Source organism: Barbus barbus (assembly GCF_936440315.1).
Source record: "Barbus barbus genome assembly, chromosome: 29".
NCBI lineage: Eukaryota > Metazoa > Chordata > Actinopteri > Cypriniformes > Cyprinidae > Barbus > Barbus barbus.
This window is the reverse complement of record NC_136757.1, coordinates 7,976,869-8,000,823: the sequence shown is the minus strand read 5'-3', so window position 1 is coordinate 8,000,823 and position 23,955 is coordinate 7,976,869. Positions and strand designations below refer to the sequence as shown.

At 37.7% G+C, this 23,955-nt stretch overlaps 3 protein-coding genes across 3 annotated transcripts; 2 read left to right on the top strand and 1 right to left on the bottom strand.

Annotated features, from left to right (window-relative positions):
• The first annotated feature begins 480 nt into the window (after positions 1 to 480).
• On the top strand, positions 481 to 4,579 carry LOC306849467 (peptidyl-prolyl cis-trans isomerase-like). Its single transcript, XM_079384508.1, has 5 exons — positions 481 to 808; positions 1,958 to 1,988; positions 2,070 to 2,158; positions 3,726 to 3,898; positions 4,196 to 4,579. The coding sequence occupies exons 1-5, from the start codon at positions 740 to 742 to the stop codon at positions 4,326 to 4,328; spliced, it is 495 nt and encodes a 164-aa protein (XP_079240634.1). The 5' UTR covers positions 481 to 739; the 3' UTR covers positions 4,329 to 4,579.
• Positions 4,580 to 5,638: 1,059 nt separating this feature from the next.
• On the bottom strand, positions 5,639 to 8,116 carry LOC306848918 (uncharacterized protein; the record flags this gene model as incomplete). The annotated part of the gene is made up of 4 exons (XM_079383709.1): positions 5,639 to 6,704; positions 7,515 to 7,599; positions 7,709 to 7,828; positions 8,012 to 8,116. The coding sequence occupies 4 exons, from the start codon at positions 8,114 to 8,116 to the stop codon at positions 6,463 to 6,465; spliced, it is 552 nt and encodes a 183-aa protein (XP_079239835.1). The 3' UTR covers positions 5,639 to 6,462.
• Positions 8,117 to 11,032: 2,916 nt separating this feature from the next.
• On the top strand, positions 11,033 to 21,196 carry LOC306849464 (chromaffin granule amine transporter-like). The gene is made up of 16 exons (XM_079384503.1): positions 11,033 to 11,164; positions 13,276 to 13,405; positions 15,427 to 15,751; positions 15,875 to 15,933; positions 17,135 to 17,218; positions 17,745 to 17,837; positions 18,009 to 18,098; positions 18,197 to 18,240; positions 18,356 to 18,416; positions 18,653 to 18,748; positions 19,111 to 19,189; positions 19,317 to 19,368; positions 19,976 to 20,039; positions 20,343 to 20,462; positions 20,632 to 20,765; positions 20,855 to 21,196. Exons 2-16 carry the CDS (start codon positions 13,291 to 13,293, stop codon positions 20,960 to 20,962), a joined length of 1,524 nt encoding a protein of 507 aa, XP_079240629.1. The 5' UTR covers positions 11,033 to 11,164; positions 13,276 to 13,290; the 3' UTR covers positions 20,963 to 21,196.
• Positions 21,197 to 23,955: the final 2,759 nt, after the last annotated feature.

Here is a 23,955-nt window from a genome sequence, read left to right as displayed (position 1 = left end):
TAAAATTAAGAAATGTGAAAGCACATTTTATGTTGTTGGTATTTTAGTTTATTTTATTAAGATTAATTTTGTGAGTTTTTTTGTAAAATATGTAGTTAGTAAACAGAATATAGAAAGAAAAAAACAAATAAGACTCCCAAATAAGAAATAAGTGAAAATATGCAACATCTAGTTTATGTTGTTGGTATTATTTATTTTATTAAGATTTCTGTTTAATCAATATTTTTGTAAGAAGGTTGTTTAAACATTTTGACTTATTTGTCAAATTTGCTTTTCTAATAAATTTGTTATTAATGGCCAGTATGTGTATGTAATTTTGTCTTTACATGTAATGATCTTTTTTTTTATTAATATTATTTTGAAAAATCACATTAACATTTAAAATAATAAGTGGTATCGATATCGGTATCGTAAAAAAATTAACAAAAAGTATCGGTATCGTATCGCATTCAAAAATTGTGGTATCGCCCATCCCTAGGCCACATACCCTTAGTATTCCTTTTAAAGCGCGTGTCGCTGCCACATTCTGAATGCAGCTATTTCATTGGTTCGCTTTAGTGTCACTCAAAGCATCGAAACGCTCTTATTGGACAGATGCGTCTTCATGACGGCCCTCTCCGGTAATTATATAGCTTAGCGGCCTTCGTTCATCCGGTCTTTTCACCATTCCAAGGCAGACGGTGACACGCGGTTCACGCGCTTCAGCCCAGCATCATCTAAACTAAAATAAACTAAAGCCATGGCAAGGCCCAGAGTTTTCTTCGACATCACCGCCAACGGCAATCCAGTTGGAAGAGTGATAATTGAGGTAAAATTACATGCATTTTTTTTTTATTTTATCTTTTTCTTATTGCAAGAAAAGACTGTAATTTTCCACTCTCTGGAGCACGAGTTTTGCGCCTTCTGCAAGTCATGCAAACGCCTTTCTCATATGAAGAGTAGCGGAACAAAGGCTAGGAGGTTGGTTTGGGAAGAGCTATGCGGAAACATGTCCTGCAGGAGCGCAAGGGAAGCGCATCCTGAGTGGAAAGAGGTTCTGGAAAGTTCTGGAGTTTCCTGCGGAGATCTCATTACACGAGCCGCTAGACGCGTCTTTTCGTTACCGGTGGCGGGTTTCCATTTGGTTTTGAGTATTAAGTTAATCAATTTGAATGAGGAGGGTATTTAAGGAACGCAGTGTTTCACACAGCTCTAGTAAAAGTAAATAATTCCTCAGCGCAGCGGCCATTTTAGTCACGTCCAGAAAGCTCGGGAATGTCAGTCGCGTGGTCAGGACTTCTTCTGCGCGAGACGCGCCACTGCGTTTGTCCAGATATAGTGAGAATACAGATATAGTGAGAATACCGAGTGACTGTAAATAATATACATGTGCTGCTTGCACTATACCTTCAGTTCCCACCTTTTGTGTGTGTCTTCCGCATTGTGGCGTTTGAACTGGCAGCTGCAGCGCGGTCACATGGACATCAAGGCGCGCGTCTCCGTAAAAAGGTCTCGAACTTTTTTTTATTATTGCGGTCTTTAGAACAACTAACATACAAGGGCAATAATAAATTACATCAAAATAAATATAACAGACAAAAAAACAATAAAATGGGAAGAGCATTAAGAAAATCATGTCCATAAGTAAAAAAAAAAGTTATAAATGATTCAAATACATTTAAGGCGCTATAATTTAGTATATCTCGTTTCTTTTGATGTATACAGGTAGTGACCTATTTCTGTTTTAAAATAAGGGGGAGGAGTTTCACTGCCCATTTACACTTTTCCAAATGTAATGAGTATATTTATTATATACCAAATTTTGAAGTCAACAGTATACTCATTTAAAAAAATAAACATCCTTCGAGTATTTTGTTTAACAAAAAAGCCAGTTGCATTGACGGAATCACACCTTATTTCAGTTGCGGTCGTTTTATAGGGGAGTTTTAACGTGACGTTTTCCTGTTTCTTTTAACAGCTGAGAGCTGATGTTGTTCCCAGAACTGCAGGTATTTATACCCATTTTATGTATTGTTAATCTCTTCCTCCTCGTGATTTTTAGTGCTCATCACTTGTCTGTTGTCTTGCAGAGAACTTCAGGCAGTTGTGCACCGGTCAGCCTGGCTTCGGCTACAAAGGATCCACCTTCCATCGTGTCATCCCCGGCTTCATGTGCCAGGTGAGAGAGATTTAGTCCTAGGTGCAGGGTGTGAAATCAACCATGGCTGGTGTAACAACTCAATAGCCATTTGGTGGGTTATGATTTGATAAAAATGATGTCCTCGAACATAAAGAGGGTCACACGCTGGACAAGAAGCGCTCAAGTCTTTCCATTTTGAGCATTTTCTATGAGTGTACACATGATTCACATGACGCTATTTTGCATCTGTCAATACAACTCGGGCAGTTGTTCAAAATCCTGCTGTGCCACTCGCATAGTTATCCATTAAGTTACATTAACAATGATTTTGGTCAAACATTTGCATGTACTACTGACTTCACCCTATGCTGGAGGATTGTGCATTGTGCTTTAATTTTTCCCACAGTACCTTGTCTTCAAGTGCATGCTTCATATTAAATATAGCTCACCCTTTCTCTTTCAATTAACTAATGCAAACAGTTTAAACTTTGATGCCGCTTTTGCCTTTTTATTCATTTTTATTTTTTATTTTTTTTGTGATTCGATTCGCTGTTCTGAACCTCCATTAATTATTTCATGGTATTTGCAATGTTTGACTGTCATTCAGTGGTTGACAATTAGTATTTAAATCACAGCCTTAATTCAGGGTTTTATTCTTAAACTAGTAGAAATTTCTGAATGGCTGGTAACTTAATTTTAAAGGGGTCATTGGATGCCCATTTTACACAAGTTGATATGATTCTTTATGGTCTTAATGAAAAGTCTGTAACATACTTTGGTTAATTTCTCAGTGGTAGTGTAAAAAACATCATCTTTACCCTGTCAAAGTCAGCTCTGTTTTCAACCTCTGTAGACCCTCACTGCAGAACAAAGATCCAGGGGCGGGGTTGGATCCACATCTAGGGGGTGGAGATTGGTAGGTTTAGGGGTGGGGATTGGTGGGCTTAGGGACCGGGGGTGGAGACAGGTAGGTTTAAGTATCTAGATCCAACCACGCCCCCTTGATCTTGTGTTCTGCAGTGAGGACCATCTCCTGTTTTCAGCACGCTGTTCTAGTCCATGTTGCTTTAAATGCTAGTGAGCTCTGCTGACTCCGCCCCTCTCTTCCATGGAGTGATGAGCAGACCATAGATATGTGTAGATTCCCCATTCGACCGCTCCAGATACGTTGACGTGTCAGCCATCTCGCATTCACCATAATAATCAATGAATATTCAAAGATATACAAGTGTATAACTTGCTGTTGTAGACGCACACAGTCAATGCGCTCAAAGATTTGCAGACCGTTCCAAAAATGGTGGGTGGCTTGCGTATCGTGGCCCATAGAAACAGTCGATAATGAGGTATATATATATAATTATGGAGCATACTAAACTTCAGCCGCGAAACTGACTAACTAGCACATTATTAGGAAAGGCGATTTGCAAAGATTTATAAAAACCCTTATACTCATTTCTGTAGGAATTTTGCATCCGATGACCCCTTTAATAGCCAGATTGGCTGGCAGGTTCAAGTTACTTTCAAGCCCTGTCCTGAAGTCTTCTGAGATCTTGGTTACACTATCAGTTTTGCAGTTCACTTCTAATCTCGAGACCTTTGGATACAGGGAGGCGACTTCACGAAGCACAACGGAACTGGTGGAAAGTCCATTTATGGCACCAAGTTTGAGGATGAGAACTTCACCCTGAAGCACACCAGACCTGGCTGCCTGTCCATGGCCAACGCTGGCCCCAACACTAACGGTTCCCAGTTCTTCATCTGCACAGAAGTTACTTCATGGTGAGCAGAAGTGGTGTGAATGAGCATGTCTTCTGGATCCATGCTGTAGAGCGTCTCTTCGTGACCTCTTCTTACGTTTTCTTTCTTAAAACACATTTTTGTTCCTTGGCATTTAATTCAGTTTGAGAGCTGTTTTCTTTTTGTCTTTGCTGTTTTGTTTTTCTAATCCGTAACGTACAATACTATGTACAGTACCTTATTGATTGTTTTATGACCCTTTATGTACAGCACTTTGATCAACTACTGTTGTTTTTAATGTGCTCTAGAAATAAACTAAACTTGAACTTTCTCCCCCAGGCTGGACGGTAAGCACGTTGTCTTCGGACAGGTTGTGGAGGGCTTGGACGTCATCAAGAAAGTGGAGAGCTACGGTTCCAGCAGTGGAAAGACCTGTGCCAAGATAATCGTCGCTGACTGTGGACAGCTGTAAACACCTCAACAACTAACCTCCACCCAAACCTTAGTCTAGTACCCCTCAGTGCTCCCTTTCACAAATCCTGTCGCTAACTGCAACATTCCTCTCCAAGATCTACAACCCCTTCCTTATATCCTTCAGTCGTCCATCTTTGTCTCTGACGAGTTGCCTTTGCTGTTTTGTTTTCATTTGCAAATGAAGTCCTGTAGGCCTATCATTTGTGTATCAAAGTCTGAAAATAAAGGGGAACAATGACATGAAACTTCTTGAAGCTTATTTTTGTGTGTTTTGTTGCTTCAGGTTAACGTAAGTCACAGTCAGTGAGCTCTTTGATTTTGATCTTTTCAGAGAACTTGCTGATCTGGCTCATAAATCTGTCTGAATTTCTTCACTAATCCTCTAGGCAGTTCAGCTCCCTCAGTGAATCCAGTCAGAGCAGTTTGAGTTAACAGACTTGCCCTCCAGGGAACTTCATCTGTTAAATCGAGGCTATTGCAATTTCAGAAGTTTTGGAATTTAGTATTTTTGTTTAAAAAATTGGATAAATGATTGAATGGAAAAATGAGACCAATTTGTTTTTGGGTGGACCATTTGATTAAGCTTTATAATATGAACATGCAACAATTTGCCTGTAAATTTTCTAGTCTACGTAAGTGAAAGTTTTGTAACCAGGAAAGTAATGTAGTATGTAACTTTGTATCACTCATTTGGGATTGACCGGATTGTTGGATCATTGTTGTTTACTTGGCTACTTGTGGCAGTTGTTTAATGCGAGTGTTGTATATCTGTTTTTTGGCTTATTATGCCACCCTTGCCCCGGTGCATGTTTTAAGAAAATGCACAGATAAATCATAATTAGTGCAGTAATATTCCATAAATATAAGAAACATGGTGACGTTAAGGATGTAACTTGATTATATCTATTAAATGTAATGTTATTCCCATCTTTACAGGTTGTGATACCAGCTAAGAGGACGGCTGGCAAATGTGTAATCTTAGCCGTGTCAACATTTGGTGCCAAATTATAGTGATCTCAATGAACATGTAACACAATCACTACAGCGCCTGTGAGGCAAACGCATGTTTGTCATTGCGTCACATTTAAGATTAATGTAATGTTTAAATTTAATAGCTTTGGACAGGTTTTATTGAATAAATCGATCCCGTGAGCTCTAAATAAGGTTACAGATAAACAAATGAAAATTGTGTGTATTGTACATTTTTAAACTCAGATGCCATTTAAAGTTTAATTAGGGACCTTTAAAATGTTCTAAGTTTTTCTGGTTATTCAAATAGCAATGAGAGAGAATACTGCACTGTTGAATGATGCTGAAATACATTTATTACAATCCAGTAGGAATTGCTTAGATGTGTGGGCTTACAAGAACTCAATCCTGCTCAAAGAGGTCATATAACACTGCACATTATACATCTCATATTTAATTCAGCTTATTAGATGGGTGTGCCATGACCTGAACAGGGTGTCTTTGCACATCAGAGATAATGCTGCTGTGTGCCAGCTCAAAATTCAGTGTGAAGATGTAATGCTGCGTAAAAGCCAGACTAAAGAATTAAGGTCTGCCCACCTCAGCCCCTACTATAAAATACACAGTAATTGGTGTGTAAATGCAATTATGAGCAGCATTAAACGGTATGAAGACGCCTATGCCAGTTCAGATGTGCTTCACCGTGAATTTGGCCTCAGATGCCAGAAACATGTGCAGAGCACTGATCAGTGTTGGGAAAAGTTACTTTTAAAAGTAATGCATTACAATATTGCGTTACTCCCTTAAACGGTAACTAATTACTTTTTTTCTGGAAAGTAATGCGTTACGTTACTTTGCGTCACTTTTTAAGCCTGGTTACTGGTGCTGATAGACTTCAGGAGTTAAAGGAAGACAAAACTTATGTTAAAATACCCGACAGAGGGCGCTCAACTCAAACTTTAAGTGCATAAACAGAAAACCAAAGCCATGCTCACTGTCATCATCAGACTTCTACACGCTTTAGAAGCAAAAGAATTATAGAAACAACTTTATTTAGAACAACCTCGTTATCCTTACTTCAAAGATACTTTAACCATACGCCACGATGGCGTGTCTTGTCATGTTTCTCGTTAGTTTTTCCGCTCAGACCTGTTTGACTGTGGTTAGCTCCTCGGGGCGGGGTGACACACGCCCTGTCCGCGAGGGCTTTGGGGCTGCGCGCGGCAGAGCAGGTTCTTGTCGCAGTCGCAGCGCTCCAGTCTTCTGCGGAATTTAGCGCGTCCCCGTAGCAGGCACACCTCGCCCAGCGCGGGCACGCGCTGACATCTCCTCCCAGTCAAGTAGAGCGCGCAGCACAGACCCTCCTCGCAGTCGCGCGAGCGCACGCACGGGGACATCTCGGGCGCTGCGGGCGGAGAATCACCGTGAGGGTCAGAGAGTAAAACTAAAAATGAACCACTGCAGTCAAACCTAGAAGAACTTGAGTTTTTCTTTTTTTGTTTTAGATTTTAAACATTCTGTTAAGCAAACAATGTGTTTAACTGTGAACAAATTGCATTTTGCTGTTCCAGCCAAGTTTAAAACATTTTAAAATGCCCTCAGAAAAGGGCAGTTTTTTCCAATTTTCTAAATGAAAACTCTTCTGACACAAAACATAAGAAAGCTTATAAGAATCACTTTTCAGATTGTTGATGTCATTTTGCCTGCTTTTAAATTTTTTTATTTATGGAGTAGTTAGGCCTAATTAATTAAAAGGTGAAAAATATAGTGGTAACAGATGGTGACAACCTGAGGAAACAACTTAAATTCTATGCAATATATTTATATTCTTAGATTGAAGACAAAATGCTTTTTTTCCTCATAAATTAAATTTTTTTCTTAAAATTACATGCCACACTTAATATGAAAATTGATTACCAGCCACAACGCTATCCTACTTTATCAATTGACTTTTAGGAACGGTTCATTTTGACTTCACAGTTTGATAATTTGTCATTTTAATCTCTGTGCTTATTGTACTGTAATATCCTGCTGTTTACATAGCAAGCTACACCTGTGCAGAGTTTTTACAGCTCATGCAGACAGAGAATGTATGTTGCTAATGTTTTCAGTAATGTCTGTCCTTGCCAGCACAGGGAAAATTACTAATACTCACTAACATAGCAACACTTGACCAAAGGTAGACCCAAAAACCCATAAAACTATCTATCCTTACCTTTTTGACTTCCTCGCACATCCAACTGAACCTTTGTCTTTGCAGCATTGCGTTGTTTCTTCTTTGTGCCTTTGCATTCAGTTGCCTTGTGAAAAACAATGTGAATAAAGACACCTGAAATATTCAGTAAAATTGGGATTGCAGGTTTGAGATTAAACCACGGTTGGACGCAACTTCACCAAACAAAATCTTACTTGTGCAGCAGTGCAGTCTTGCGCAGGAGGTGAAGCTGTTCTGATTCCCTGCACAGCTGAGGTTCTTCTAACAGAATTATGGGAATTTACAACTGTGTCACTCTGTAGATGCAATACTGACTGGAAGAGATTGTCAAACAGACAGAAGTAGTGAATCACATGCATGCAAATATATTTATTAATATGTTATATTATAATAAATACCAATAGGCTTTGTGTGTTCTTTAGCTTTGTAACATTGCTCCATCATAAGCATACGAAAGCAAAAAATTTAAATTAAGGTTTAAGAATATAAATTCTTACCTCTTGAGAGTTTGTCATTTCTCTGGAGGAGCGGATAATGTTGGAATCCAGGCACTGTACAGCAGAAACAACAGACAGCCAAAACATGACATAAACTGTCTGCATGGTTGTATCCAAACTGTCCCGGCCACAATGAAGCTGTGCAAGAGCAAGACGCCGAGCTCTAGTGTGGAAGAGCAACCTGCTCCGTGTTTTAATGGACCTACGGCAATTACCCTAATTAAACATGGGGGGGGGGGGGGGGGGGGGGGGGGGGGGGGGGGGTAAGAAAAAAGAAAGAATGGGTCTTTCATTAGTGGTTACTTTCTGAGTGTTTCAATGTTTATAGTCTCAGCTCATGTAGGAAGTGTGTAGTGCATTGCGGTGGTAATTAAGGCAAATTATGGCCCATACGCATAACAAACATGAAAGCTTGGCTGCACCTTTCATGGCACGTAAATCCTCATAGACCCTTTACACATGTAACACCTTTGAAACTTGTTATGATGAAAAATATGACATCCTTTAAATGACAGCCATCAGTTAACCGCATCAGTAGATTCGGATGTAAGTTGCTTCCTGGAACGGAACAGGTGATTATCTGCACCTTGAACGCTGGCTTAGGGGGGGAAACTCAAAATCCACGTTTCTCACCGGGCTGGGAGGCAGATAATAACAGTGACTACTTTGTTTAACCAATGTGAATGTTTAGCCATTAAATAAAAATGTCTTGTTCAGCCTAAACATTCTTGTCGTGTCAACTACAGATTTATTGTTTAGCAAATGATCAATTAGCAACTAGTTGTTTAAATTTGTCATAGCCTAATTCTTACATACAGCTTCACATGACCTGTGATCTTTGAAATCTTGTAGAACTTGGAAAGGCAAAGTAGTGCAATAGGATCATTAATGCACATGTAACTCAAACATCATTTATTCATGCTTTTTTTATCTATCTATCTATCTATCTATCTATCTATCTATCTATCTGTTAAGAAAACTCACAAATTAAAGCAACCAGCTTCAAGACAATTTTAATATGCTCAACTAATGAAAAAATCTGTTGAGTTCAATCAGCTCAAACAAATTTAAAAGCATATTAATATATATTAATATGGTGTGTTACTGTTTTTTTTTTATTATTATTTTGGCAGAGCTTTCGACCAAAAAAATGTAAGTTTAAGTATCAGTTAAATCCAAAGGCTCATATAAAGTTACTTTACCAAACTGAACACTAATCACTCGAATGGTAACTTGAAACAAAATTTAACTTTTTTAACAAAATATTCTAAATGTTATTAATTCTGAATACAAAGTATGTACATTATATGTCTTTATAATGCTTTACTAAAACACACATTATTCAAGGGCAAGGGATTATGGGTAGCCTGTTTATTTGAGCCTCTGTACCAAACTTGACATTGTAAATGTTTGCTATTTAATATTATAAAACATTGCTCACACTAAATTTCCTATAAGTTGATTTTTATCTAATGTCAACTGTCAGCTGTGTGAATTATTTTACATGTTTGTTTGTTTTTTTGTTTGTTTTTTACTTCTCCAGAAATGTCACCTATATTCCTACAGAAGGGTTCCAATTTATACCAACAATACAATTTCCCTAATTAAATGAAATTATTCCTGTCAGAACTGATTGTGTTTTCTCTCTCTCTCTCTGTGTGTGTGTGTGTGTGTGTGTGTTGAACTGTGTGTTGAACTGTGTGTGTGTGTGTGTGTGTGTGTTGAACTGTGTTGAACTGTGTGTGTGTGTGTGTGTGTGTGTGTGTGTGTGTGTGTGTGTGTGCTGAACTGTGTGTTGAACTGTGTGTGTGTGTGTGTGTGTGTGTGTGTGTTGAACTGTGTGTGTGTGTGTGTGTGTGTGTGTTGAACTGTGTGTTGAACTGTGTGTGTGTGTGTTGAACTGTGTGTTGAACTGTGTGTGTGTGTGTGTGTGTGTGTTGAACTGTGTGTGTGTGTGTGTGTGTGTGTGTGTGTTGAACTGTGTGTGTGTGTGTGTGTGTGTGTGTTGAACTGTGTGTTGAACTGTGTGTGTGTGTGTTGAACTGTGTGTTGAACTGTGTGTGTGTGTGTGTGTGTGTGTGTGTGTGTGTGCTGAACAGAGGGCAGGTGATGGAAGATCACCCACCAGTCTTCAAACCCTCAGGCTGATTTACAAAAGCCAGTCATGTACTCCAAACCCAGTGTTATTTTAGTACCATCAGATTGCTATGATTTTGATTTTGTTGTTGATACTTTTAATTAGATTTTTACAGTTTTATGTTTTCATTTGTATTTTAAAGTTTTAGCAGTTTTGTTGTCTTTTTCCAGTTTTCTTGTGTTTTTTTTGTCTATATAGCTCTTAAGTTTTCATTTACTTTTATTCAACATTTATATGTTATGCTTTTATATTTTATTTCAGTTAATCTAAATTTTATTTTAAGTAATCATATATAGTTCATCATATTTAGAATTTTACCTGAAAGCCTGAGTAATTATATGAGGTTATTGTATGTGTGTGTGTGTGTGTGTGTTGGGATATTTGAATTACCAGAGATGGCACAGGGCAAAGGTGAAATCTGTTGAGTCATTTAACATTTTCCATAGATGTTCAGTGCCTGAATGGATTAACATTACACAGGAAATGAAACTGACACAGGCAGAAAACAGAGCCATATGATCACAGGTAACAGAAATGTGTTGTTACTCTATTGCTCTCGTATACAGAGTTTTGATATTATTGTGAAGACTTTAGCATAGCACATAATGAACAATCACCATTGGTTTCATAGTGCAGCGATTGGGTCACTGACTGAGCAGTATTCACAAGTGAAAAGTAGCAGCGGCTGCTGATTGTGTGTGTTGAGTCTGGATGAGAGATCACAGATAAAGGCTCATTGTGATGACAAGAAGCCTGCAGGTCATTCACCTACCCAATAAAGAGCAGCAGATGCACACAATTACTCTTGCTATGACGCAGTGTTTGTGTGTGTGCGTGTACATGTGCATGTCTGTATATTTCCTCCAAAGACCCCTCAATAGATCACATGCAGGCGGCGGTGGACACAGACACCTCCCTCCCTTCAGCAACACTCACAGTCCAACAAGTCACCCCTGCATCACACACACCTGCACTGGACATACACTCGCGCACTGAAGAAGACAATGCATCCTAAGGTAAGACTAACTTTAAAAGTATTGTTTAAGATATTTCTTTTACATATACTTAAAAGGCAATAATTAGATTCATTAATCACTTTCATATAATGTCTTGATCGAGAGACTGATTAAGGACTACAAATTGTTTCATGATGTCAGACAATTGTGTTTTATGATGGTTTTTCTTGTTTTATTATTAAATATTATGGAGCCTTGTTTCCAAATACGAGATTAGTGGTTTCCAAAATACTAACAGGTTAATAGGTAAAGATTAAAACCGTACAGAAAACCCTCTATTTAAGAAGTATTGAAAGTTTGGGAATACAAAATGATGATGTAGTCAGGTTAAGTGGTAGCTGGTCAAGAGAACAGGGAGTTAACTAATGTTGCACACATGCAAGTATTGACACAGGTGTTTGACTTGTGGACCGGTTCTTATTTTATGTGCTTATAACATGATGGGACAGGAACAGAGAGGAAATACTACACAATTTGCATTGAATTGTTGAAAGGAACTGAAAAGCAGAACACTACTCATCTGCATGAATTAAGACTAAATTAATTATTCTGAATTCATCTATCATCAAAAGTTTTCTTTTCTGAGTCATGTGATTACCAATGCTGCATTTATTTGACCAAAAATACACTAAAAACAGTCAGATTGTAAAATAGTATTACAGGTTAAAAACAACTGTTTTATCATTTAAAATGTAATTTATTCCTGTGATGCAAAGCTGAATTTTCAGCATCATTACGTCTTCAGTGTCCCTCAGAATAGTATGCTGATTTGCTCCTCAAGAATCATTTATTATTCTTATCAATGTGCTGTGCTACTCAATAATTGTGTCTCTATATGCAAAATTATAAAGCCTTTACTGTCCTTTTGGATCAATTGATGCACCCTTGCTAAATAACAGCATTGCATTTCTTAAAATAAAATTAAATGTAGCCTATACACATTTAACTTTTGAAAAGTGCAAATCAATACAACGATTCAATTCAAAAACACAAAATGCTGCTCTTTTTCACAAACTAAATTGATAAGACATTGACAGTCAAAGATAAAAGGAGCGTTCTGAAACACTGAGGCTGTTCCTCATGTGCCCTACAGAAGATGTAATCATATTGTTGAAACTCAATCACACAGCACGTAATTCCTGCCCTGGAACAAAGAGCTTGTCTAGAACAAACCTGTCCTCAAGCCCTTTTACACATCCCAGAAGACTGCATAGGGGCCTGAGTACACTCTTAAAAATTAAAGGTGTTTCACAATGCCATAGAATAACTTTTTTTGTCTAAATGGTTCCAATAAGAGCATTTAAAATCTGAAGATGTTTAACATCTGACGACTCTTCTTCTGTTTAGATTCTTTGGGTAATTTCTAACCAGATTTTGGAAAAGAGACTGTTAATACCACTTCTTGGTGCCAGGCTTGTGTACACAAACTAACGACCAAACCTCAAACTAACAACTGACGATCTAACATCTAAGCAAACACAATGAATGCAGTCTACAGTAACCGCTCCATGTAAAAAATGTTCCGTCTGTGTGTCAAATTTGAGTCAAAAAAACATTTAAAGCAGGTTAAAATAGTTTTTAAATTATTATTATAAATATATGAATCAAATTTGTACATATTTGCACATTTTCTAAGATTTAGGCCCTCGGTCATACTCCACGTGATAGGATGCAATGGAGTAGGCCTCTAGAATCCAAAACCAAAATTGGATCGGTCTCATTTTTGAAGTTTGCATCAGATTCTGTTATTTTCCTGTTAAATACTATGAAGCTACAGTATTTTGAAACACTCTGTATTGTATCAAGTGCTGTATAAATAAATATGACTTTATGTGACTTAGATAACTATACAATATATGAGATATGTATCATGGTTTCCAACATCTTCAACGTTGATAATAATAATAATAAACGTTTACTAAGCAGCGAATCAGCATATGATTTCTGAAGGATCATGTGGCACTGGAGTCTTTAGACATGTTACCTGTTATAGTCAACAAATTTTCCATATAGTCTCTCAATTAATATAAGATCATCAAATGTAAGTGTATAATACTTAACAAACGTGAAAATACATACTGTGATAATCTGACCCATGACTGTGTGGCCAGTGACAGAGGTGGATCATGGCTATGCTGAACCCTATGGACTGGATCAGAGAGAGCAGGGGCTCTCCTCGTCTGGTGCTTGTCATTGTGTGTGTGGCCCTGCTGCTGGATAACATGCTGCTAACAGTTGTGGGTAAGTAAATCAGAATCAGAATCAGAATGAGCTTTTATTGCCAGGTATGTTTACACATACGAGGAATATTTTTTCATGACAGAAGCTTCCACAGTGAAACAGAATGACAGTGACAGAACAAAAAACACAGATAATAAAAAGAAGAATTAAAAAATAGAACACGTAAATAAGGAATAAAAATATACAAACTGACAATTGTATGTACAGGTATATAACAATAGACAGTTGTATGTACAGGTATATTATGTGCAAATTGAAATGTAGAAGAATGTGTGTTAGATAAATAAGTGTATAAATAGTGTGTGTTCCACATTTAATGTCAAGTGTTCATGAGATGTATTGCCTGAGGGAAGAAACTGTTTCTGTGTCTGGCTGTTCTGGTGCACAGTGCTCTGTAGTGTCGACCACACGGCAACAATTCAAAGAGGGAGTGTGCTGGATGTGAGGGGTCCAGAGTGATTTTACCAGCCCTTTTGGTCACTCTGGATAAGTACTGTTCTTGGAGAGTGGGGAGGGTTGTACCAATGATTCGCTCAGCAGTCCGGACTACCCTCCGTAGTCTTCTGAGGTCAGATTTGGTAGCTGAGCTGAACCAGACAGTTATTGAAGTGCAGAGGACGGATTCAATGATGGTGGAGTAGAACTGTTTCAGTAGCTCCTGTGGCAGCCATCCTAAACAAATTATAAGTTTTTTTACTAGGAATATGGATAATTGTAGCCTATACGTACACCCTGTTGAAAAAAAAAACAGCATATGCTGGTTAAGTATGTTTTGAAGCATGACAGCTTGTTTGAGCTGGTTTAAGCTGGTCCTTAGTGGGTCATGAGCTGGTTTAAGCTGGTCCTCAGTGGGTCATGAGCTGGTTTATGCTGGTCCTAAGCTGGTTATGCTTATCCTGAGCAGGAACTAGTTGCTTATGACCAGCATAAACCAGCTCATGTTTAAACAATACTTAGTTTGTATCAAGGGGCCCATAGTGTGTCAAGAAAATATCCCACACCATTACACCACCAACAGCAACCTGAACCGCTGATACAAGGCAGGGTGGATCCATACTTTCATGTTGTTCATGCCAAATTCTGACCCTACCATTCAAATGTTACAGCAGAAATCAACAGACCAGGCAACCCTTTTTCAATCTTCTGTTGTATTTTGGTGAGCTTGTGTGAATCGTAGTCTCAGTTGACAGCAGTGGTACCCGATGTGGCCTTCAGCTGTTGTATCCCGTCTATTGTGTGTTCAGAGATGCTCTTCAGCAAACCTTGGTTGAAATGAGTGGTTATTTGCGTTACTGTTGCCTTTGTATTAGCTCAGAACCAGTCTAGCTATTCTACTCTGACATCTGCCATCAACAAAGCATTTTCACCCACAGAACTGCCGCTCACTCTTTTTTGGACCATTCTCTGTAAATCCTGGAGATGGTTGCGCATTGAAATCTCAGTAGACCAGCAGTTTCTGAAATAGGCTACTCAGACCAGCCCGTCTGGCACCAACAACCATTCACCTTCAAAGTCACTTAAATCACCTTTCTTCCCCATTCTGATCCTCGGTCGTCTCAACCATCAGATTGTCTCAACCATGTCTACACGCCTAAATGCATTGAGTTGCTGCAATGTGATTGGTTTATTAGATATTTGCATTAACGAACAGTTGTACCTAATCAAGTGGCCAGTGAGTGTGAATGTAAGTACCTGTTTGTATAGTTGATCTAGCCATACTTGTTGATTACAATAAGATGTCCACATACTGTTAGCCATGTGCATCACTGGTTTGCTTTTGCGTCCACTCTGTATAGGCAAAAACATTATACAGAAATCCAAACATGAGAGGGAATGTCAAGCATTATGCTGGACAAGCGACTCTGCTCTCATCATGCCCATGACATTTATCTGCTTGCATCTGCTCTGACCTCTGTCTAATACAGTCCACAGCAGATGGAGGGGAAGGGTTATTCGCAAACACGCACACCGATACTGGCTCTTCCTCTTCCCATCCTCACATCACCTCTCATTCTCTCCAGTTCCCATCATCCCAACCTTCCTGTATGCCACAGAGTACCACACACAAGAGCTCCCTTCTGCCACCCCCTCTGAGGATCAGCCCACCTACAGCTCCATTTTCTCTCTGTACGACAACAGCACCTACACCTTCAGCACTGCCAATCTCACCATCTCCTCTGGTGCGAATGGAAGTTCAGGGCTCAACAGCAGCTCTGCTGAGCGACACAGGTGTAAAGAGGACAGTAAGTTTTTGGAAGAGGAGAATGTGAGGGTTGGGCTGTTGTTTGCCTCCAAAGCCCTGGTCCAGCTCATGGTCAACCCATTTGTGGGCCCACTGACTAACAGGTACATAAACGCTTTGAGCAGATTATCTAAAATGACTTATTTAGCTGAAGTTAGTAGCCTAAATAATGACAATAGAGGGCTGAATGATCTAATTCAAATTTCTGATGCGTGCCTGTTTTATAGGATTGGATATCACATACCGATGTTTGCTGGGTTTGTCATCATGTTTGCCTCCACAATAAGTAAGTCATGTTATATGATGCAAGCCATAAATACTGACTGTTTGTACAGTTGTTCTCAGGGCCGGGATCATGAATAGTTCAGTTTGCTCATTATCCAGCCAAATTCCAATGGCTGAAAAATCTTTTAATGAGAACTCTTTTCATTAGAAATCCTATTAATTGCTTTAGAATGTGTGTCATCTACTTTATTATGACAATTAAACTCTGCATGAAATGGAAATTCATCCACTCCATTTTCTAAATGCATGTTATTGATCTTATTGTGAACAGGGGTTAACGGGACAATACACTCAAAAATTAAAATTCTGCCATCATTTACTCAAGTTTTTGCAAACCTGTAAATTTCATTCTGCTGAACATAAAATAAGATAGGATACCCAAACAGTTTCTGGTCCCCAAATGACTTTTGGTTATCCTGGTTTGGTTACCAATATTCTTCAAAATATCTTTTGTGTTCAATAGAAGACTGTACAGATTTGGAACTTTAGGGTGAGTAAATGATAACAGAATATTTATTTTTGGGTGAACTATCAATTTAATCATGGCAATGAGTCAATGTATATTAAACTACAAAATGCATATCAAATGTTTGGTTAAAATTTGATAATTGTGCATATGAATATGCTGTGTTTATGATGAAGAAACTGAGGAGGACATGATTTTGAATGAGAACAGGATGTTGGTTCTCAGCTCTTTTTGCTTGAGGACCCAGATTTTACATTGAAACCCTGTTGAAAGAAACAGCAAATGCTGGTTAGTTTTGTTTTAAAGCATGGTAGCTGGTTTGAACTGGTTTAAGCTGGTCATGTGCTGGTCCTAAGCTGGTTAGCTCCTGCTCAGGACCAGTTTATAACCAGCTTAAACCAGTTCAAACCAGCTACCTATGCTTTAAAACAAACCTAATTTTTTCAGCAGGGAAACCAAGTGGTGACTCAGTGTTTATCATGCTAAACGTCAACAAAATATAATCAAACATTGACTTTTGAATATGAAAATGATTGTGTAGGATTAACAACGACCGAGCAACAATATGAAAATTATTGCTTGTAAAGTTGTTTGAATACACTACTGTGAGCACTGAGTGAGATATATTCAATATATTTATGCTTGTTGATGTGTTTTATATGGTTTCACTTTATATGGCTAGTGCAAACTACAAGTGAAATGAGGTGGACGCTGACTTTGAATGCTTTCTCTGCAGTGTTTGCCTTCTCAGGGACATACGCCCTGCTGTTTTTCGCCCGCTCATTGCAGGGAATTGGATCATCCTTTTCCTCTGTGGCAGGTATAATATGAGTGATTTAACACGCTTGATATAATTAACCAAATATTGGATGTGTGATTGAAATGCCATTATTAAAATGTTTTTGAAGGAAGTCTCTCACTTGATCAAACATACAGTAAAAACAGGAACTGTGTGAAATATTATTAGGCCTACAATTTTAAATGTTTTCTGTCTTAATATATTTTAAAATGGTTTTCATTCCTGTAATGCAAAGCTGAATTTTAAGCATGATTACTCAGGGTAGATTACATAATCCTTCAGAAATCATTCTAACATGCTGATTTGGTGTTCAAAAACATTTCTTCTTATTGGAAAACAGTTGTGCATGCTGTACCTTTTTCAGGATTGTTTAACTAGTAAAAAGTTCAAAAGATCATCATTTATTGTAACATTATAAAAGTCTTTACTGTAACTTTTGATCAATTTAATGCATCCTTGTTGAATAAAAGTATTAATTTCTCTCTAAAAACCTTAGTGACTGCAAATGTTTTAGAAATATAATAAAAATGACTGTGTAATTGTGTAGGTCTGGGAATGTTAGCAAGTGTGTACACAGATGACAATGAGAGAGGAATTGCCATGGGGATCGCATTGGGAGGACTTGCCATGGGAGTGCTCAGTACGTTAATATAGTATTATATTTGTCCTCTAATGTGCTTTACATTACGATATAAGTTAAAAATGTAAAGTAACATCAACAACTGGAAATCACTAGCAATACCTAAATGAAATTAACCAAATGTGTGCCACAAATGACCATTTTGAACACTGCAAAATGTACTCTTTTCAGTTGGAGCGCCATTTGGCAGTGTCATGTATGAGTTTGTTGGTAAAACCTCTCCCTTCCTCGTCCTTGCCTTCTTGGCTGTGTTTGATGGAGGTAAGATATTAGTAAAACTCATAAATTTGCCTTTTTAAATTCATAAAGTTACATCTCTAACTGATCCAACTGTTTTCAATACCCAATTTCAACACCAGCCCTCCAGCTCTGCATCCTTCAGCCCTCAAAAATATCTCCAGGGGTGAGTAGTTCATTCAATAGTTAATGCGAGATCTGAAAGTTGATAAAAGATAAGAAATGTGTGCGTTAGTGTTACTGTAAGAAGCGGGAGTGATTGTTCTGCGTCTTCTGTTCAGAGCGTGGAAGGAACACCGTTACTCACCCTGCTGAAGGATCCCTACATACTCATTAGTGCAGGTGTGTGTGTAAATAAAATAAAATCAAATACATCCTCAAATACTGCCCACAGTTAAACCAGTTTAAAAAGTTGTCGTGGAGGTGTAGTAGCAGTTTCTGTAATTACACGTATGCCTCCATATAATCACGGCCGAATGTTTTGATGTGAACAGCTAAAACGATTTGTAAATGAAGCGAATGAGGAGCTGTGCTGAGTGAATGATGAGTAAGATTATGGTTCCTGTATATAATTACAGGGTCGTTGTGCTTTGCAAACATGGGGGTGGCTATTTTAGAGCCCACTCTTCCCATCTGGATGATGCAAACAATGTGCTCGCCAAAATGGCAGCTTGGTAAGAAACTCTGTTATTCCAAGTCATTAAAATGTGATTGAAACAAATTCACTTCCTGTTTATTTAGGTAATTTTATTTCATTCCTATTTGTTTCCTCTCTCACGCAAATGTAACGTTAAAGTAGTTTGCTTAAAAGAACCATTTTGTCATTAGATACCTCCTCAGGGAGGACTAAGTGAAACATGTGGCTTCTTGAGACGATCTGTGGTTTTTCTATATAGTTCAGTCAACTGATGAGTTGGAAGAGCTAAGAGGTCCCTGATGGCTCCTATGACCCTGTTAAACATAATGACTGTGTTTTATTGGCTTATCTTTTCTGTGGTTCTGTTGACTGAGCTAATCATGGCTACTGATATTGCAGGTATGGCTTTCCTACCAGCCAGTGTTTCTTACCTCATTGGGACCAATCTGTTTGGAGTACTGGCCAATAAAATGGGAAGGTAATACATTTTCTTGCATGTCCCAAAATAAATGAATTAAAATGCACATGTATAAGTCATTTTGGTGGAAAAAGCTCTGTCTACAGAGATAAGAGCTGCATCATTTAGAAATGCTTCTCTGATGTAGGTGGTTGTGTTCCATGATCGGCATGCTTATAGTTGGCATCAGTCTGCTCTGTGTGAGTTTCACATATTAAATCATGTTTCATTACACTTTGCTCATGCATGCATGAACTATGTACAAAACAAATACACTGTGGTTCAAAAGTCATTAAGATTTTTTTTCTTTTAGAGAAATTTATTTTATTAATCAAGGATGCATTAAATTGATCAAAAGCACTTATAATGTTACCAAAGATTTCTATTTCAAATAAATGCTATTCTTTTGAACTTTCTATTCATCAAAGTATCCTGACCATGTATCATGGTTTCCACAAACATATTATAAAAAAATATTTTTGATAATGATAATAAAAAATGCACAGAATTAGAATGATTTCTGAAGGATCGTGTGACACTGAAGACAGAATTAATGATGCTGAAAATTCAGCTTTGCTTCACAGGAATATATTACATTTTAAAATATTTTCAAATAGAAAAGAGTTATTTAACATTGTAATAATATTTCACAATATTGCTGTTTTTACTTTATTTTTCATCAAATAATAGTCTTGGTGAGCACAAGAGACTTATTTAAAAAATCTTAATAAATCTTACCAAACTTTTGAATGGTAGAGTGTATAAATAAAAGGACTGCGGTGATTGTAACATGTGAATTTGTTGTAGGTTCCCTTTGCCAAAGACATCTATGGGCTTATTGGTCCCAATGGAGGGTTGGGATTTGCTATTGGTGAATATTATTCATTTATTTCTCATGCAATATTTAAGAGAAAGTTCCCACAAAAACATTTAGTCACCCTCATGTTTTTTCCAAAGTTTTTTAAAATGTTTCTCAGTTTTTATTTTTTAGACCCCCATTGCCTTTCACTGTAGCAAAATCTAAATAAAAAAAAATATCTTCTGTTGTGTTCTGCAGAAGAATGAAAGAGTAAACAAAGACGGAATTTACATTTTGTAGTAAACTAAGCTATGCATTTAAAATAACTCTAACATATTGTATGAAATGTGCAACTCTAATTATTTGTGCTTGTAGGAATGGTTGATTCATCTATGATGGCTATAATGGGTTACCTAGTGGATATTCGCCATGTGTCTGTCTACGGAAGTGTGTACGCTATTGCTGATGTTGCCCTCTGCTTGGGATTTGCTATTGGTACTTGCCTTTCATTGGAATACATTTTTACTATTAGACATGTTTTGTACAATTTATTCTTATTCTGTCACAATTTAGATCTATTTTCTGGTCGAAACTTGGTGTTTGCTCACCCTAAGTGCTCCAGGTGCCAAACTGACTCTTCCTTCTTGGTACGTTCCTTCTGCAGGTCCATCGACTGGAGGGGCCATAGTAACAGCCATAGGCTTCCCCAATCTCATGGTGATCATTGGCATTATCAACATCCTGTATGCACCCCTTTGCTTCTTCCTCAAAAATCCTGCTGTTCGGGAGGAGAAGATGGTGAGAAACACAAATGTGACTATGCAAGGATGTCTGTATCAGTACGTTTACAAATGCTTCCTAATGACACCTGACACTTGTTTCTCAAGGCTATTATAAATCAGGAGTGTCCGATGCATGTGAAGAGCTACAATACACAGCGTGGGTACAGGGAATTCCCTCTGAGTGATGAAAGTGAGGAGGACACTGAAGAGTGATGCACATATACTTATAAAGGAACTTGCCAACAAATCATCAGGACCTGCAGCCCTGATTCAAAAGGTTTAAAATGTTTAATATAGCAACTTTCCCTATCATTCTCTATGATCACATTTTTGTGTACAAATGGTTAGTGTGAAGTAAATATTGTTTTTGTACACTTGTAAAGTGTTGTTTATCCTGTCTCATGTCACGTCAGTGGGTTTGAATGAAATAAACAGGCCTAATTTGTCAACTAGATTTGATTGTTTTCATCATGGCGTGCATGTGAAGGTAGGATTGTGCATCAGTAATGAAGAGAAAATCCATTGTGAGTGGGATGCAAACTTCTTTTGTGCCTCCTGTGACACACTGTTCATTTCCTTTGGATATGCATCAAATGTTATTGAATTGAATGATTGTGATTTCCAGGATAAAAGAGTAGGAAGTTACAGACAAAGGGAACCGATATAGCTTCAAGTTCGACAACAAATTTGAAACCATCGATAACTTAATAACCGGTTCTTCTTGGTCATTATACAACACAGGTGCCTTTTGTGTCCCTCATTAACATATAAATACTGACATGAACAGTAACTACCAACTAAATGCTATTTCATGAATTTAACACAAAATATCCAGTTATATGCTGTAAAAGAACATAAGTGCAAACTGATTGTAATGTTTTTGGACATTTAGTTGCATGTTATTTACAAATAAATGAAAATATAGTGTAAATGTGACCCAATTATGTGCATTTATATATGCAATTTCATAATTATTATTAATAATAGTAAATAATATTGAAATATGGTTAAAGTGCACTGCTGAATATACTGACAAGCATTTATGGCAAACTTAAATATACTTTAATGTCATTTCTGGTGAAACTTATATGCCACATATTTAAATATATTTATCATATAATATCAAAATAACACACTACAGTTAAAATAATAACCAATTACTTTATATGTGCTTTAGTATGCTGGTCAATAATAGCTACTTCTGTAAAGCAAGACAAAAACATATTAAAACATGATTTAGAATTCATATAAAAGTAAAACTGATCATTTTTCATTATTGTAAAGTGCATTTTGTGTGAGACAGTCATGAAACTGTACTCTATAAGTACACGAGACTAATAATTTCATTACAGTAGTTTTTATGAATATACTTTGGACGGTGCACATTACAGTAAATGCAGAAATGTGTTAGCTTAGCATGAGCTGGGATGATACAATTAACAATCGGACTATTTGTCTAACATAAAATCAGCTTTAGCAAAAGAAAAATGCAGAAGTGTTTATTTGCTTAATTTCTGCACTTAAGGCTAGTTCACACTACAGGATTTTAAACCCGATTTGCAAATTAACGAGCTCGCCGACAGGTCGGGCTGTAATCGGGGGAAAATCTGCGGGTGATCGGCGCTTCGCGATCATTATGTGTGAACTACACACATGCATCAAAGACGCTCGCTGACGCGTCGCCGACACCTCGCCGACGCCAAATAAATATCTAGCATGCCAAATATCTGAACCGGTGTTCTGAAATATTCGGTGTCTGAGATTTTCGGCGACGCTGGGCGGAGCAAACATGAATATTCATGAGTTTCCTGTTTCGCGTTAAAGCGCTACTGAAAATATTGACTGTTTTCAGAATAAGAAATGCTTCGAAGTGTGAAGTTCAGCAGGTATTTAGGCTACTGTTAATGTTGGCACAATAGTTTGTAGATTGTGTCGTATGTTTAATTATTACAGCTATTAATTTGTTGATGTGCCTGAGGATACACTCCAACTTACTGAGCCAACATACATTTTTGTTTCTGTACCTAATTTATTTTAACAATCTTTAAAACTGTTAATAACTGATATAAATGTATCTTTGCTGTGTTGACAGTTTCAGTTGTGATCATTCTGGGGTGATTATTTTTGTTTGCTCAGTTGGTAGCTTATATAACATCAACACAGCTTTAGTAATAAATTCATGTTTTTGTAATATATTTAAATTATAATATAAACATTCTTAACACAGTGTTTCAATTGGTTAGAGACATGGTGTGATGATAAAACATAAACTGTTTATGTGGCTATTTAGCATTTATGAATACAATAAAGACAGCAGGTTATTTTGGTGCTAGTTTTAATCGCAAATGTGTGTATAGGGAAGACGATATAACCTAAGCCTTTTCTACCCCCCCCCCCCCCCATTTCTATTCTATGCTATTCTATTCTATTCTATTCTATTCTATTCTATTCTATTCTATTGACTGAATGGCTAGATGACAGAGACCAGTGATGCACAATTACATGTAATGATCAATTATATATAAGACTCATTTATTAGATTTTGCACTGCTGCGTTGAAGATGGATGAGGCTAAATTCAAAGCACTGACAGACTTTAAAAGATTTGGAAAGATACCTCAGGGTCTTTCCAGACAAGACAAATTTAAGTGAGTGAAGTGACATTCAGCCAAGTATGGTGACACATACTCGGAATTCGTGCTCTGCATTTAACCCATCTAACGTGCACACACACAGCAGTGAACACACACACACAGCAGTGAGCACACACACACCGTGAACACACACAGCAGTGAACACACACACACAGCAGTGAGCACACACACACCGTGAACACACACAGCAGTGAACACACACACACAGCAGTGAGCACACACACACCGTGAACACACACAGCAGTGAACACACAAACACATGAAGCTTTGTATTACATTTACATTACATTTATTAATTTAGCTGACGCTTTTATCCAAAACAACTTACAATTGCTATATATGTCAGAGGTCGCACGCCTCTGGAGCAACTAGGGGGTTAAGTGTCTTGCTCAGGGACACATTGGTGTCTCACAGTGGTTTCGAACCCGGGTCTCTCACACCAAAGGCATGTCTTATCCACTGCGCCATCACCACCCCATTTTTTATTATATAAAAAAAGAAGATACTTTGGCAAAAGTGGTCAGCACGAAAAAAAGTGCCCAAGAAATTTTTG

Excerpts from the sequence above, each read along its gene's own strand:
- LOC306849467 (XM_079384508.1), top strand. The coding sequence starts at position 740 with ATGGCAAGGCCCAGAGTTTTCTTCGACATCACCGCCAACGGCAATCCA. Across the intron at positions 809-1,957 it reads TTGGAAGAGTGATAATTGAG|CTGAGAGCTGATGTTGTTCC; the intron begins GTAAAATTACAT and ends TTCTTTTAACAG. Across the intron at positions 3,899-4,195 it reads TGCACAGAAGTTACTTCATG|GCTGGACGGTAAGCACGTTG; the intron begins GTGAGCAGAAGT and ends TTTCTCCCCCAG.
- LOC306849464 (XM_079384503.1), top strand. The coding sequence starts at position 13,291 with ATGGCTATGCTGAACCCTATGGACTGGATCAGAGAGAGCAGGGGCTCT. Across the intron at positions 15,752-15,874 it reads GTGGGCCCACTGACTAACAG|GATTGGATATCACATACCGA; the intron begins GTACATAAACGC and ends CCTGTTTTATAG. Across the intron at positions 15,934-17,134 it reads CATGTTTGCCTCCACAATAA|TGTTTGCCTTCTCAGGGACA; the intron begins GTAAGTCATGTT and ends CTTTCTCTGCAG.